Source organism: Solanum verrucosum, unplaced genomic scaffold (assembly GCF_900185275.1).
Source record: "Solanum verrucosum unplaced genomic scaffold, falcon-dt-bn FXZP01000261.1, whole genome shotgun sequence".
NCBI classification, from domain to species: domain Eukaryota; kingdom Viridiplantae; phylum Streptophyta; class Magnoliopsida; order Solanales; family Solanaceae; genus Solanum; species Solanum verrucosum.
In genome coordinates, this window is record NW_026019969.1 from 4725756 (window position 1) to 4740674 (window position 14919).

At 34.6% G+C, this 14919-nt stretch overlaps 1 protein-coding gene across 3 annotated transcripts; it reads left to right on the plus strand.

The window, feature by feature from the left end:
- Positions 1–878: 878 nt before the first annotated feature.
- On the plus strand, positions 879–14393 carry LOC125815476 (phytyl ester synthase 1, chloroplastic). Of its 3 annotated transcripts, XM_049494954.1 has the most exons (14): positions 879–905; positions 1489–1779; positions 2034–2085; positions 3226–3281; positions 4084–4242; positions 4343–4447; positions 4844–4950; positions 7217–7338; positions 8082–8190; positions 9451–9581; positions 10120–10489; positions 12179–12292; positions 13715–13812; positions 13937–14259. In XM_049494954.1, exons 3-14 carry the CDS (start codon positions 2036–2038, stop codon positions 14235–14237), a joined length of 1722 nt encoding a protein of 573 aa, XP_049350911.1. In that variant the 5' UTR covers positions 879–905; positions 1489–1779; positions 2034–2035; the 3' UTR covers positions 14238–14259. The 3 variants fall into 3 exon arrangements, 2 of the variants coding, with proteins under 2 accessions (XP_049350911.1, XP_049350909.1); XR_007442172.1 differs by lacking the exon at positions 879–905 and having other exon boundaries at positions 960–1779; positions 13719–13812; positions 13937–14072; XM_049494952.1 differs by lacking the exon at positions 879–905 and having other exon boundaries at positions 960–1779; positions 13937–14393.
- The last annotated feature ends 526 nt before the right edge of the window (positions 14394–14919 follow it).

A 14919-nucleotide genomic window follows, 5' to 3' on the forward strand; every position in this document is an offset into this window, starting at 1 on the left:
CTTGGTAATACCATTACATATATTTATTCATATACAAATATTTACGTTAAATCACACTAATTTACTGTGATTAACTGGTCACTACAAGTGCAAGAAAGTGCATGCATGTTATCTATTCGATAAATTAATACGTACAAAATATTGAGTGTGATTAAGTTTTATTAAAGCAGTTCTCATTAAAAGATTGATAATTGACACGTAAAGTGCAAAAATTATATATTCTCACGATTTCAATTTGTTAGTCTGATTTGAGTGAACACAAAGTTTAAGAAAGTAAAAAGACATTTGAATCTTGTGATGTTAAACAAAAAATATGCAAAATATATAATTTTTTAAAAAATTTTAACTTTTTTACAACAACAATAACATATTCACTGAAATCTTACAAAGTAAGATACGATGAGGATAAAGTGTAAGCAGATCTTAATCCTTAATTCAAAAAAAATAATATAGAGATAGAAATAAGAAAAATAAAATAATCATTACAAAAAGTAAAGACAATCTAACGAATCCTACTAAACTATGGTCAAAACTTTTTAACTTTTGGGGTACAATAATTAGTTAAATATACCAATAAGGATTATGGTGGGTAAATACTCTTTTATTCTTATCAACATTTTGAATTCAAATATCTTTTGAATATTGTCACCTCTGTTAGAAAGTGTTTTACCTCGATACGAGAGGAACAGAAGGAAAGAGGTTGAGACTTGAGGAAAAGAGAAAAAGAAGGGAACTTCTAATAAAATCTGCCACCAAACTGTCATAATCAAACAATTTAGACAGTAGATATCCGTTTCACTGAAAAGGTTGTAGTAGTTTATACTGCATTTAGTTTTCTAATTAATAGTACTAAAATAATGGAGGAGATCTCCCATAAAAAGCCACACATGGGTTCTTCTGATTTGGTAAGTGTCTAAACCCTCCTTCATTTTAATCTTTTTTTATTATTATTGTTTTTGAACTGCGCATTTGCTTCCTTATCTTGATAAATTTTCAAGAATTTTGTAAATCATTTTGTATTTGGATGTTAGGTTTCAATACTTCAAGTAACTCACATGTATGTGAACTCATTTTAGCCACGCATCTGATTAAAGCTTGTGGCTTTAAGCTTCTGTGATTAAAGGAGTTTTGCAATTTCAAGATTCATTCTTTATGGCAAATTAGGAATTCATTTCTGGTTTCTTTCACTTTCACCACCAATAACTATCGTTTTTGTCTTTCCCTTTGATGGGAGTGGTAGAAAAAGTGTGTTAAAATATGAGATATTTATATAGCTGCTAGCTTTCTTGTGCTGTTTTCATAAACATTACAGTATTTCTACAAAAGTTTGAAACTTTGCAGTTTGTGGCCATTTGTTGCATACCATGGCTTCTCTTCTGCATAATTTCTGGGCAACCCCTCGTTTTGGTCTTAGTCCAGACTATAAGCCTCAGTGTATAGCTCGGTTCGCGTGCTTAGCTTGCCAGGACTCTACATTTTTGTCTTCAGAATCTGTTATAGTTAATGGTGTGTCCTCCATTGAAGAAAAGGAGAAAAGTAGCCCAATAATTGATGTGAAAAATGGTCATGTGGCTCCAGCTATTAAGGAGAAGAACAAGGAGGATATTCAAAACAAGTTGGAAACTCTTTGGGATGATGGATATGGAACTCAAACTGTTAAGGATTATCTTGAGATAGGATCGGAGATTGTTAAGCCTGATGGAGGTCCTCCGCGGTGGTTTACTCCCATATCAGCTGGCCCTCCTTTGGAAAACTCTCCTCTCCTTCTTTTTCTGCCAGGTAATCTTCAAAATCGAAAGAAAAATAACACTGTAACAGAGCTTTTATATTAGTTTAGTGGTACAGATAGGGGAGTTGATATCAGTATGGTAGTCCTAAAATTTGAGGAAAGCCTTTGAATCAATCCGATGTAGCCGTACGTTTCAGCAAGGTCATGCATGCTGTTCCTAGGATACAATTTTTATTGTTAAATGTGTGGAGGGTTTTTCTTAATGTTTTTGGATGACTAACTAGAATGCAATTCCAATGTATAGGAATGGATGGCACTGGCATGGGTCTTGTTTTGCATGAGAAGGCTCTTGGGAAGTAAGTTCCACGCACTCTTCTATAATGTGTAATAATACTTTTCTCGTTCTGGTATAATTCCTATAGATGCTTAGGTAGCAATCAGCTAGCTTCATGATTCCACTAGTATGAGATACTGTAACTTAAGCTGGCCTCGTAAAATTGTGCTCAAGTAATAAATATGAGACCAATGCCAATACCTTTCTCGTCGTTTTGGCTAAGATCAAGTATAGTACAACATCAATCCCAATTGCGTTAGGCCTAGCTTATTTGTTCTCCACTTACCTTTTTGCACCTTAAATGTTGCAAAAGACACTCCTCTTTCTTGTGTTAAAGCAGATATGAAAGATTATTGATTTAAATTTAGTGGTCTGTATCTTACACTGCAATCTTCACATATTTAAAGCTATCAGTTGAGTGTGGCTTTGAGGTAGTGAGCTCCATATGATTAAATAATCTTGGAGCTTGATATCCAAGTGCTATGATTATTTAGTTGAAAAACTATTGCTGATGCCTGTGCTTCGTAAAGATGTAGTGGCTTTCGTAATGGCATCGTAGACTTTTATTTATTTGCTTTATAAATTTCTCGTTATAACAGTTGATGACTATGTACTGTAGCAAGTCAAATCGTACAGTTGATGACTATTTATTGTACTAAATCAAATCGCCTTTACCATACTACTGTATCATGTAAAGAAAGTACGAAGTGGGAACACTTTGATAGTTTATTGTGTTTAGGACTTCAGTGTGTGTTCTTATCCAAGCATGGAATGTAATTATATCTTCTACCTGTTGTTTCTATCAAAGATTGGGCACAATGGAAGTAAAAGATTCATATAAGTGATATCTACTACTAGGATATTATTATTGTTATTATTATATATATGTAATTATATTTAACTATGAGTTGAGGTTAAATGGAGAAGTGAAGATTATATAGCCACAATTGTTCGGGATCGAGGCATAGTAGTTATTGCTGTTGTTGCTTGTTGTGCTTACCCTGACTATAAATACTTGTGGTAGAAAAGTTTGTTAACCTTTTCTAGGGTATGATTCTTAATTTCATATAATAGGGCTCGCTACTCTGTGGTTAAACAGTTCAGTGGCCTTTCCGTAAACACTTCAGTTCAAATTCTTGACTGAAGAATTGCTTGTTTGCAGAGTTTTTCAGGTTTGGAGCTTGCATATTCCTGCGTATGATCGAACACCATTTGATGGTATAGTATTTCTTCCCTTTATTTAGTGCTTTGTGCATATATTGGTTGGTCCACTGGAGAACCCGTCTATTGTGAATTTATATTTATACTTGCAATAAGTATCAATTTAGAAACTTTACAATACTATCACAGAGCGAAAGAGGTTTCTGTTACAAATGATCCATAGGTGTTTGGATTTGCAAGCTTGATAGAATGAATTTGGGCAACTACTTGAAGAAGACACACTGAGGTTGATGGAAAGAAATCAATATATAGGGCAGTATTTGATATTCTGCATGTCTCTCCAATTATCTCACATCTATCTCTCTTTTAACTGATTAAATTAAGAAGCAAACTCCACATACTTAGGAAATAAAGATTGCGGAGAGAAGAAATTGGAGTTTATATTTTCTTGTTTTCTATTTCTTTTCTTCTTTCAGCCTGTTGTCTTTTGGGACTTCTTAGTGGGGATGGTACGGAAAGGACTTGGAACAAGTTGGAAGGTTCTTTATAGTTATCTTCGTATGGTTAACTGCCAGTCAAAGCGTTAAAAACATGAAGAAATGGTTAAAGGACTTATTTTCCTGCTTTGGAGAGGGGGGGTTGAGGAAAGTAGAATGATGTTTTTTGTGGGTTCAGGGACTTGGGAGTTTGGCTGTTACTGTTTCAAAGCTTGGTATTCAGCTATGATGTCAGAATATTTACTTTGACATATGTTGATTTATCTGAATGTGTTTTGGTTATGGAGCATCTGCATGTGAGATTTATCACAGCTGGAAAAGAACAAAGTTTATGGTTATAGTCTATTTTCTTAAATTTATAGAACTGGTGAAATTCGTCGGGAGAACTGTGAGGATGAAGCATGCTTCATCTCCAAGCAAGCCTATTTATTTAGTTGGAGATTCATTTGGAGGGTGTTTGGCTCTTGCTGTTGCTGCTCATAACCCTGAGATTGACCTTGTTCTGATATTAGCTAATCCAGGTAAGCTATCAGAAAGAGAGCCTTTCCTTATTGTAACTCTTTCTGGCATGCTACTGTATTAATAGTCCATTATCTAATTTTTAGTTTGTACATTTTTCAGCAACTTCATTTGACAGGACACAACTCCAACCTTTGCTTCCTCTTCTAAAGTCTCTGCCTGATGAATTTCATGTTACAGTCCCTTATCTTCTGAGCTTTATTATGGGTATAGTTCATCTCTTTCTGAAATATATCCATCTCTAGTCTACTAAGTTCAATCTTGGTGCGTTTGTTGAGCTGTTTCTTTGATTTCTGACCTTAATAAGATCCCTGTTTTTGCTCTTCTTTTTTGTAATTATTACCCTCACCGTGTTACTTGATGGTTGTCATTTTCCTCTGTAGCTGAATATATTTAAAGTGTTCAAAGTGTAGAGATTTTTTTTCTATTAGAATCTTGTATCAGGCATAAATATCTTGATTACTCCTCAGAGTAGTTTGGGAACTTTAGGAGAAATGATGAATTTGTAGCAAAATAATGTGTTGCAAATTCATGAACCGTAATGCAGTTGCAACTGCAAGTTCTTCATATTGTCAGCAAAATAACGTGTCATTTCTGCATCAGGTGATCCACTGAAGATGGCGATGGTTAACATTGATTCAATGCTTCCTCCTGGACAAATTATTCAACGTCTCTCTGGCAACCTTACTGATTTGCTGGCCCACCTCTATGTTAGTTCTGCTTGCATTACTTTGATTATTCCTGGATATAGTCTTCTCTAGTGCGACAGAAAGACCTCAGTATACACTTTGGTTTTAGCATCATCATATATTAAGTGCTAGTTTCAGTTCTTCTTCACTCATTCTCTAGGATAATAACTATGAGATTAACCAAAATGATGGTTCAGACAGAGCTTGGCTATCAAATAAAACAAAATTCCTTGTATGAGTAACAGAACTTCTCATGACTTGACTGTAACTCACCCTCGAAGGTTCTCAACGTATATGTCCAAGACAGTAAATGGCACATAACATCGAACTAAATATTTCAGCTAAGTACCTGCAAAAAATTTGCTCATAATTTGTATGTACTCCTTAGGTATATTTTAATTCACTGTGGACTTAATTAGATGAAAGAAGTATATGATTTGAGTTTAGACATAAATATTTAGATCCATTACATAGAAGAACCCAATCTTAAACCCATTTATTGCTGCCTTCTATTATTATGAAGTTGAAAAATTCATCATCTGTTTGACTTTTAAAAACTGTAGTTTAAAGAGAACCAAGTACAGTTCAAACAATCTCAATCTGTATTAATTTAAATGGCAGATCACATTTTTCTGTATATTTAACTACATTCCAATAATTCCGCTCATATTTGGGTAGGCTAACTTTCCCCCTGTAAATAACTTGGATCACTACCTGGATTTTGTCAGCTCCTTAGCTCTATAAGACTTTTTATTTATTTATTTGCTGAGCTGACAGATCCCTCCCTTTCTGTATCTTTGCATCTTCTGGATGCCTTAATGAAATCTCACTTCATTAACAAAAAGAAACAGTCACAGTAATCATGCGACTCAACTTTGAGATCTCGTGGGTAAAGGTAAACTGTAGATGGAAAAAGGAGAGAAGTTAGAGGGAGGGGGTAATGAATGGGTTTGAAGCCTTGAAAATTTATTCTAAGACACGTAGCCTTGGCCAAGGCAGGTGGAAAGGACATGATTTTTTCCTTTGGCATATGAGTACCTTTGAATTGTTAAATGTAACTGATTAGGTTGAAGACCATACAATCAGGTATTCATTGGAGTTTGTATTATTTTATTTAATGTAGGTAAGGAAAGATTTGAAACCAAAACTATGTCTTTTTTCTCTATTTTCTTTTGTAAACTTAAAAAGTGTATGAGTAGGTTGTTTATTGTTTTGTGTTAGATAATATAAACATATTCAAAGATTAGTGTTTTCCAAAGCCAAATGTTCAAATAGAGATCAAAGAAGAGGAAAACAGAAATACCCATGGGGCTTTAAGCCAAAAGTGAGAAGTGAACCACACGAATCTTTAAAATTGAGGCACACAATTCATCAAAAATACAAAAAACTACTGACTATCATTCTGGTTTCAGCATCCAATACAGAGTTATGACAATGTTAGATCAAAAAATCAAATCAAAACATCACTAAAAGTTGTTTGAACAAGGCCACAGGTAGATAACTTTCATTGAATAAATGATTTTCAATTTCCAGTTGATCAGTCGTAAAAAGAATTAAGTTTCAGACTTCTTTATATGTTTAATTACTCTAGAAACTATACTAAGAGAGTAGAAAAGAGAAGCCCATAATTAGAAGTAGCAGAACACAACTTGCGTGCTAGAAGAAGAAGAAATGACTTTCTTTGGAGAAGAAAAAGAAGAAGATAGATAAATAGAAGCAGTCAAATAAGTGGCATGACAAAATCAAGAAAAAGACAATAGTCACGATAAGTAAAATGTTGAAGTGTACGTGGAGACTGGAGAGCAGTACTAATACTCATTGATTAAAGCAATACTTTTTCCTCTCATTCTTTGTTTTTTTCTTGTCTTTTCTTTTAATATCAGGTTCAAGGAACCCTTGTTTGATCACTTTGTGGCTCTTTTTTTCATATGCATGATTCTTTGAAGTAGCAATAACCACTCGCTTTTTAGCACCCATCACCTTAACCAATACAGCGATGGCTTTTAGTAACACTGTTTAAAGATATATTGAGAAGTTGATGATAGCCACAAAAGTCTTCTTGGACATGGAGGAGTATGGGAATTACTTTTCACTTAATCAACCAAAAATAGTAAGCTTCATTTTATTTATAAGTTGGGGGTTGAAACTGCACCTGGTGGAAACAAGTCTTAAATGGGGTACTGAGTCTTTAGTGTGATTGGATCTTGCTTTATGCTGTGATAGTTAAATGATCTGAAATTGCATAGGGATTCGTGTTACAGTAATTGTATCCCCTCCGTTTCTTCAGGGTTTAGCTGATATTATACCGAAGGAAACTCTTCTCTGGAAGTTGAAGCTTCTTAGATCTGCTTCATCTTATTCAAATTCCCGTCTCCATGCTGTTAATGCTGAAGTACTTGTGATTGCTAGGTCTGACCTCTATCCTCTTTATATTATTGTGAGTGAGTTTTTAGTACAAGATGTAGTTTAAAGCTTTTTGCTCAATTCTGAAGATTTATACGCTAGACCTTGTAATTATGTCTCAGAGATCCTTCTAGACCATTAAACTGAAGAAATACTCTATGTTTCTTCACCTTTTCTTCTTTGGTTTTATCTTCTTTTTCTTTTTATCATTGATTATCTCATACAGTACGGAGCATATGAAGTAGTATTTGAACCAAACCATTTACTTCAAATGTCTTGCACTACATTGAAGATGAAGTTCATGAGTACAGTCTATTATGGGTAGTTTTTATCAATCACTCTATGACATTGCAATAGTCAATTTGATGTGGTTGTATCTGGGTCAAGAACTCATGCAAAACTAAAGGTGAAATACAGTCTACTAGGCATTCATCAGTAATTTTTTAAGCTTTAGGGGTCATCATAGTTAAAAAGCTTCAATTCTTTCCATTATAAATATCAATTTAGATTCCATGATGTGTTTAACCTTTCTTAGTTGGTGTTCTGGAAGATAAAAAGGATGTCATGAAACCTTAATTGATATTTATCCTTACGAGCATAATTCTTCCTTGTGAAGGAAACTTCAGAATAATGCTAAAATCTTCTGTAGCATATTCTCTCTGTATTCCATGTGTGCATGAGCTTGAATTTGTTCTGCCTATTGGATATACTTGTTTGAAGAAGTGATGGAATTGAATTGCAATGTACAGTGGCAAGGATAACATGCTTCCAAGTGAGAATGAAGCTCAGAGGCTTAAAAATTCATTAAGAAACTGCACAGTACGATACTTCAAAGACAACGGGCATACTATTTTATTGGTAGGTGACGAGTTCTTCTCCTTTGGATATCTTATAATGCTTCTTGTTTTTTCTAAAATAACTATCTGCTTTCTTTGATTAGTTATTGTACTTAGTATATACAATATACATAGTAAATTTAATTGGATGGTTGCTGTAGAGAGCCTAAATATTGTTATTTCTAAATTTGAAATTTGATCTAATTCTCAATTGTTTTTCTTGTTTCTCTGGTAGGCAGTAATCTATGGATATTGAGACAACGTTGAATTCTTACTTTAACTTTTTATTTTTTGATAACCAAGAAATCCTGATGGCCAATGGTGCACAGCTTGAAACTCATTGGATACTACATAATGGGCCCACCCCTCTACCCTTCTCTACTTAAATTCTAGGCTTTTGTTTTCTGCAGGGTTTGAACCCATGGCATGCGCCTAGCCCATATATCACATTTTCCCGCTCTTACCACTAGACAAAATCCCCGGGGGCTTGAATTTTCACTCTAAATTAATGAGCTGAATAAGTTGTTTGCTCAATTATTTAAACTTTGTATGGAACTATTCCCACCTTCAAATATATGACAGCACTTGCTACTTGCACTTCTTAGTTTTTAAAGTGAGAAGTGAGAACCATTGGGTAGCGTAAAAGATTTCCATTAGCCCAAGTCTGTCTGGACATTTTAGATTTATTTTCTATCAAGTGGTGTTCACTGCTAGGTATAATAGTATTTGAGCATGTTTAAAAGTTTATCAAGTTAACATTCAGTCTGCACTTAAAAGTAAAATAGTCCATTTTACACAACTATTGATTATCATATAAAGGGCCTTCTTCTGTTTCTTTCTTTGTTATTCCTTCATTGTTGCTTAACTTATATATCTTGATATACTTTTCCGATAGGCTCTCTAAAATATAAAGCTACAGTGGTTTCAGATATTCATGCCTTGTGAGGGTTAAGATAAGTTGGCACCGATTTCTTCTACGTTTCAATTAATGTACATCCTCAAAGCATGAGTGAGTGAGTGAGTGGAAAATCCTATTTTTTGCTAAATGTAAATGAAATCTATTTTTCACCTCTTCTATGTTTTAGCATTTTAAAGTTATCTGAAAGCAATGGAAAATCTAATCAAAAGGCAGACCATTGGAGTTTTTTTTTGGATTTTTGGGTTTCGTGGTGAGTCTGGTGACTGGTGGTTTTATTTCTGTGATAAGACCTTACGCTATGTGGATGGACTCTGTTACGGGATCTTTATAGCAGCTGGATTGATTGTCATTTTAACTATGCAGGAAGATGGTATTAATCTGCTATCCATCATCAAAGCTACTAGCAAATATCGTCGTTCAAAAAGGCATGATTATGTCATGGATTTTCTGCCTCCTAGTAAGTCAGAGTTCAAGAAAACAACCAAGGACAATAGGTAATTTGAGCATAAGGTGAATCAGGCAAACACTTGGCTGCAGTAGGCATCAAGCATAAGCTTATCCTCTTACCTTTTTCTATTTTCCCCTTTAGTAGTTCTTTTTTTCTCATTCTTCTCTTTCCCTTTAGATTCTAAGTTCTGTTTTTTACCTCTGTGGTCTATGGAGAAATACATACCTTGCCAAGCAAATGTAATTTACACAAATGTGGGTCAACTTGAAATATAGATTAACATTAACCTAATTAAAAGACTAATTGTGAATCCCTCCTGGTTAGACCAAAAAATTCAAGTAACCGGCTGCATTACAAGTAAGTTTGGAAGTGATTAGAGGAATGGGTGATTACAATCAGGGGAATGCACAAATTTGTCTAGGAAAGTCTTGGGTCATGAAGCTACAACCTTTGTATTAGTCTTTCTTTTTTCCTTTAATACGTCAATTAAATTCACATATTTTCAGCTCCCTTTTAATATATAATGCGTGCCTGTTAATATCTTGCACCTTGAGGCTAATATTATGCAAAAAACGTTAATGCAGTTGGTATTTCAATTTTACTGGACCAGTTATGCTGTCTACAATGGAAAATGGGAAAATTGTCAGAGGTCTAGCGGGGGTCCCACGTGAAGGCCCTGTATTGTTGGTCGGTTATCACATGCTTATGGGTTTAGAAATTGTCCCTCTTGTTCATGAATATTTGATGCAGACGAAAAATTTACTTCGTGGAATAGCACATCCAACGTTGTTTACTCAGCTGGTCGAGAGTCGACCTAATGCAACCTCATTCGTTGATATGCTGAAACTATATGGAGCTACACCTGTCACTGCCAGCAACTTTTTTAAGTTGCTTGCAACAAAGTCACATGTTCTGTTGTATCCTGGTGGTGCCCGTGAGGCCTTACATCGTAAGGTGTGTCATAATCTTCTCCTTGGTTAATTCCATCTTCTATATTTCTCAAATTGGAATCTTCGTACTATTCCTATTCATGCCTTCACCTAGAAGTCTAATAAAATTGCTATCCGCTTTAAAATCATTGTCAATTCCAGTTAATTACCTTTTTGCTAGGATGTGAATTAGTGGTACTTAATACTGGAATTTTCTGCTTGTGTAGATGCATTTTCTTATGTTATAGAGGAATTTAACAAATAGTTGGACAACTAAAGTTCATTTTTCTTGTGAATTTGATGACGACATCTTGCAATGCAAAGATAACAAAGCAATGCCATTTAGCTGTTAAATGAAAAAGTGTATGGTGTCCATGATCCATCAACCTCCTCTAAAGCTTTCATGTGATCCATACTATCCATGTCGTTATCAGCATATCATATCAGATGTAAATGGTTTTTAGTTGCCTTAGAGAATCCATGCCCTTCTTGAGTCTTGTAGACCCAAAGGTTTTCTCCAATTTATTGGATTGAGATGTTAATGTTAAATTTTATTTTTTCTTTCTTTTCGTAAAGGAGTTTTTATTAAGGAAAAATAGTGAATTTACTATTGAAGGCAAAGTAATTGTAGAGATTGTCACCCTAATTCAATGGAAGTTTTGAATTTCGAGAACGTCCTCATTTAAAAGTTAAAAATTATTAGAGAGGAGACACATGTTTATTTAATTATGTCTTTAACATGTCGGCATGCTGGTCATACTCTTTTTCATGGACCAAGCACATGAAACTTTTTTGATGAGGCGTGTCATTGAAGCTCGAATTTCCAAGACTTCTGTTGGCTCTGCTACCATGTAGAAAATAAGAAAAGAGAAAGATGTATTGATTAACTAGCGATATGTTGAATGAACAACACACTTTAAGTTTCAACCAGGGGTGGAGCTACAGCCCGGCAAGGGTGGTCAGCCGAACACCCTTCGTCGAAAAATTAAATCGTGTATATAGGTAAAATATTCACTATTATTTGAATATGTTAAAAGATGAACACCCTTAGTCACCACAGGGATTGATAGTCCAGTGGTAAGTATGCTCATTAAAGTCCCTGGGGTCTAAGGTTTGATCCCTGCTATCTTCATTTTTTAAATCAAACTTCTTCAGACCCATATAGTTAAGAAAAAATAATCATTTTTACTACTTCCATTTTTAACAGAACCTTCTTCCGACCCAATTATATTTAAGAACAAAAAAATGGTTTGTACACCTAGTCCGTTGATTATTCACCCCTTTAAAATTTGAACACTCTTAACGAAATTTCTGGCGGATTCAACCACAATACACATAATATTTGTTCAATGTGGGGATCATATCGTACTTAAGAATTTAATCCTGAAATATAACTGTATACTCTGTTATTTTAACTGTCAATACTTCACTTCTAACATAACAACAAGCACCTTATATTCTTGAATTTCAACAGAGCTGATCAGGTATTCCCAATAACAAAGTGATAATATCACCTTTTTCTGGACATGTTTGCTTCTAATTTTCTTTTCTTATTAGCTTTCACAAAGCTTTCTTGAAGAGAAAAACTGGTGACTGGCTGTCGTCCAGTGTACCTCATTAGAATGAAAGAAATAACAATAACCTCATTTTCAAGTGAGGATTTTTTCCTTATTTATGTTATTTCCCTATATTGATGGTTTTCTATTTGTTGTAGGGAGAAGAGTACAAGGTGATTTGGCCTGACCAGCAAGAATTCATCAGAATGGCTGCAAAATTTGGTGCGACAATTGTGCCATTTGGGGTTGTAGGGGAAGATGATATAGCACAGGTTTGTCTATGCTGTCCTACATATGTTTTCCTATGCAACATTAGAAGAAATAATGATGCTCTTTTGGTTCCTTGATACTACTTCCCCAAAAAGCTTTGATCTTGTATCTGTTAGCTTGTTTCCTTTCATATTTGGACGCTACAAAGAGTTTTCTCGTCTCTCGGGTATTTTGCATGTTCGGAGGAATTAATTTTGTAGGAGAAATTTAACTCGTAGAAAATTTAAAAAGAGGAACAAACAGGAACTCTTCACTTATCTCCTTTGACCTGTATGGCTGTATGTATTAACCGGTTCAACCAAAAAATTATTATTCTGAGGAGATGCTTCTTCCCTTCTCTTCTCTCATCATTTCATGCCAAATGGGGATTCTTGTACTTCTATCTTCCCTTTGTGCAACAAGCCAATGACAATCTCTATCTCAACCATCAGAAATCAGAACTAGTTACTCCCTCCGTTTCAATTTGTTTGTTTGGTTTGACTTGGCACATAGTTTAAGAAAGTAAAGAGAACTTTTGAATCTTGGGGTTTTAAACTAAAGATATGTAGAATGTACTAAAATGTCCTTTAATCTTGTGGTCTTTAACATCTCATGTGAAAGTTGAAATTAAAGAATTTCCGGAAAAGGCATTTTTTTTAAACGGACTAAAATGGAAAGTAAGACAAACAAATTGAAATGGGAGGAGTATCTTTTACTTTTTGCATTTTGCTCCTGTTATAACTGGTTGATACTTTCATCTGATAAGATGAACAAACACTCTTTAAGCATTCTTTTCTTTTCATGAGAAAGGTAAAGACTCTTTTAGCATTCTTTTCAGTGAAACTTGTATCTGTTCAACACCGATTTCCCTTTATTTCTTCTTCACCTTTTTGTGAGGGTGCAAAGATGACAGTCCAATCTAGCCAGTGAGTCAGCACGTGTTCGTTTAATTCAATATATTTCTTAACTAGGTTCAACGAGTGAAAGTCTTTTAAATACATAATGTTCAAAGAGAATCGAGAATTAATAGTATTAGATATCCTTCTTGGGAGGTGGATATTCTAATTCAAAGAGGTTAATCCAATGGTTTCGGGGACAGCTTTGAGCTTAAGGTCCTAAGGTCAATTTCCCCTTAGCCCTTTCTTGCCAAGCTTAGCATTCCCCCTAAGAAAGTTGTAGTTCTCTTCATATAGTCCAAAATCAGAAATGTGGACATTCAAATGGCAACAAACTGATGTGTTCTGTATACAGAACTGTTGCTTTATGCATGCCTTATAAGCTACAGTGCTCTTCATTTTTCAAATTACGAGGCTAGCCTCATAGTGAAAATAGATTAGGATTTAGGAGAGAGGGGAGCCAGAGAGGTATTTCATACGTGGACTTGGAACTAGTTTTGTGCTATATCTTAACATTTTATTGCCTGATCTTATATGTTCTGATTGCAGTTAGTTCTCGACTATGATGACCTAAAAAGTATTCCTATATTGGGTGATCGGATAAGGAGTGAGAACGAAGAGGCAGCCAGGAACGGCTTCACAGTCAGGTCATCTTCTAATATATTGATTTTGTCTCATGTCCTGATATATTTGCTCCAAGCTCACTTGCTTCTTTCTTTCTGAACCATTTATTGTTATATCCTTTAACCATTCCGTTAAATGTTTCCTCAGGGGGGACATGAATGGGGAGATTGCCAACCAAATGTTGTATATCCCGGGCCTTTTACCTAAGATACCTGGTCGTTTTTACTTCTTTTTTGGGAAACCAATTCATACAAAGGGAAGGCAAGACCTGGTGAAAGATAGAGAAAAAGCCAGAGAATTATACTTGCAGGTAAAATCTGAAGTTCAAAATAACATGAATTATCTGCTTAAGAAAAGAGAGAAGGATCCTTACCGAAACGTCATTGATCGAACCTTGTATAGAGCATTTTCTGCCACTTCTGATGATGTCCCAACATTTGATTTTTAGGTGACCAGTTAGAAGTTCTATTATTATTTTTTTGGGTAAATGCTCTTATACATGGTTCAATTCTATGTTGTAAAATTTTTTTAAAAAATATTGCCACTATGTATGTTCCAATATGAGCAAGCTTTCCACCAATAACTAAGGTAAATATCAAATCTTTATCATAACTTGCATCAATGTCAGTAATAGTTGATCAAGCAAAACATTTTTTTAGTATATGAAAGCACATGCCTTGTGCCCTAGGCTCCAGTCTAAAAGCTCAACTGCAATTACTTTTTCAGTTGACATGTGCATCAAATGCAGCTGATCCACTACAAATAAAATTATAATAAATTGACCAGTTTCAACGAAGGGACATGAATCTTGTCGTGTTAGATGTACATAAAGTGATGAAATCTCTTTGAGATTGTTAAAGTCAAATTATCAATAGTAGCAAGAGGATATATACCATACATAAAAAGCATAATATTCGGATTCCGAACTTAGTTGTTGGTTATCACAAGTTGTATGGAGCTGAAACCTGAAGAATTTGAGGGACAGGAAAAAATTATGGTTCATTGTCTAGCTCATCCAAATACGTCTGCACCAGATTCTCCTGTTTAAATTTATACAATGTAGGTTTGACTAGACATGGAGTTGAAAGAAAAAAAGATTTATTGAAGTTCACTTCAAGTAAAAGTAAGAG

Coding starts and splice junctions, on each gene's coding strand:
- LOC125815476 (XM_049494952.1), top strand. CDS start 1,365: ATGGCTTCTCTTCTGCATAATTTCTGGGCAACCCCTCGTTTTGGTCTT. Junction 1,780..2,033: donor TCTCCTTCTTTTTCTGCCAG/GTAATCTTCAAA, acceptor TCCAATGTATAG/GAATGGATGGCACTGGCATG. Junction 8,191..9,450: donor ACGGGCATACTATTTTATTG/GTAGGTGACGAG, acceptor TTAACTATGCAG/GAAGATGGTATTAATCTGCT.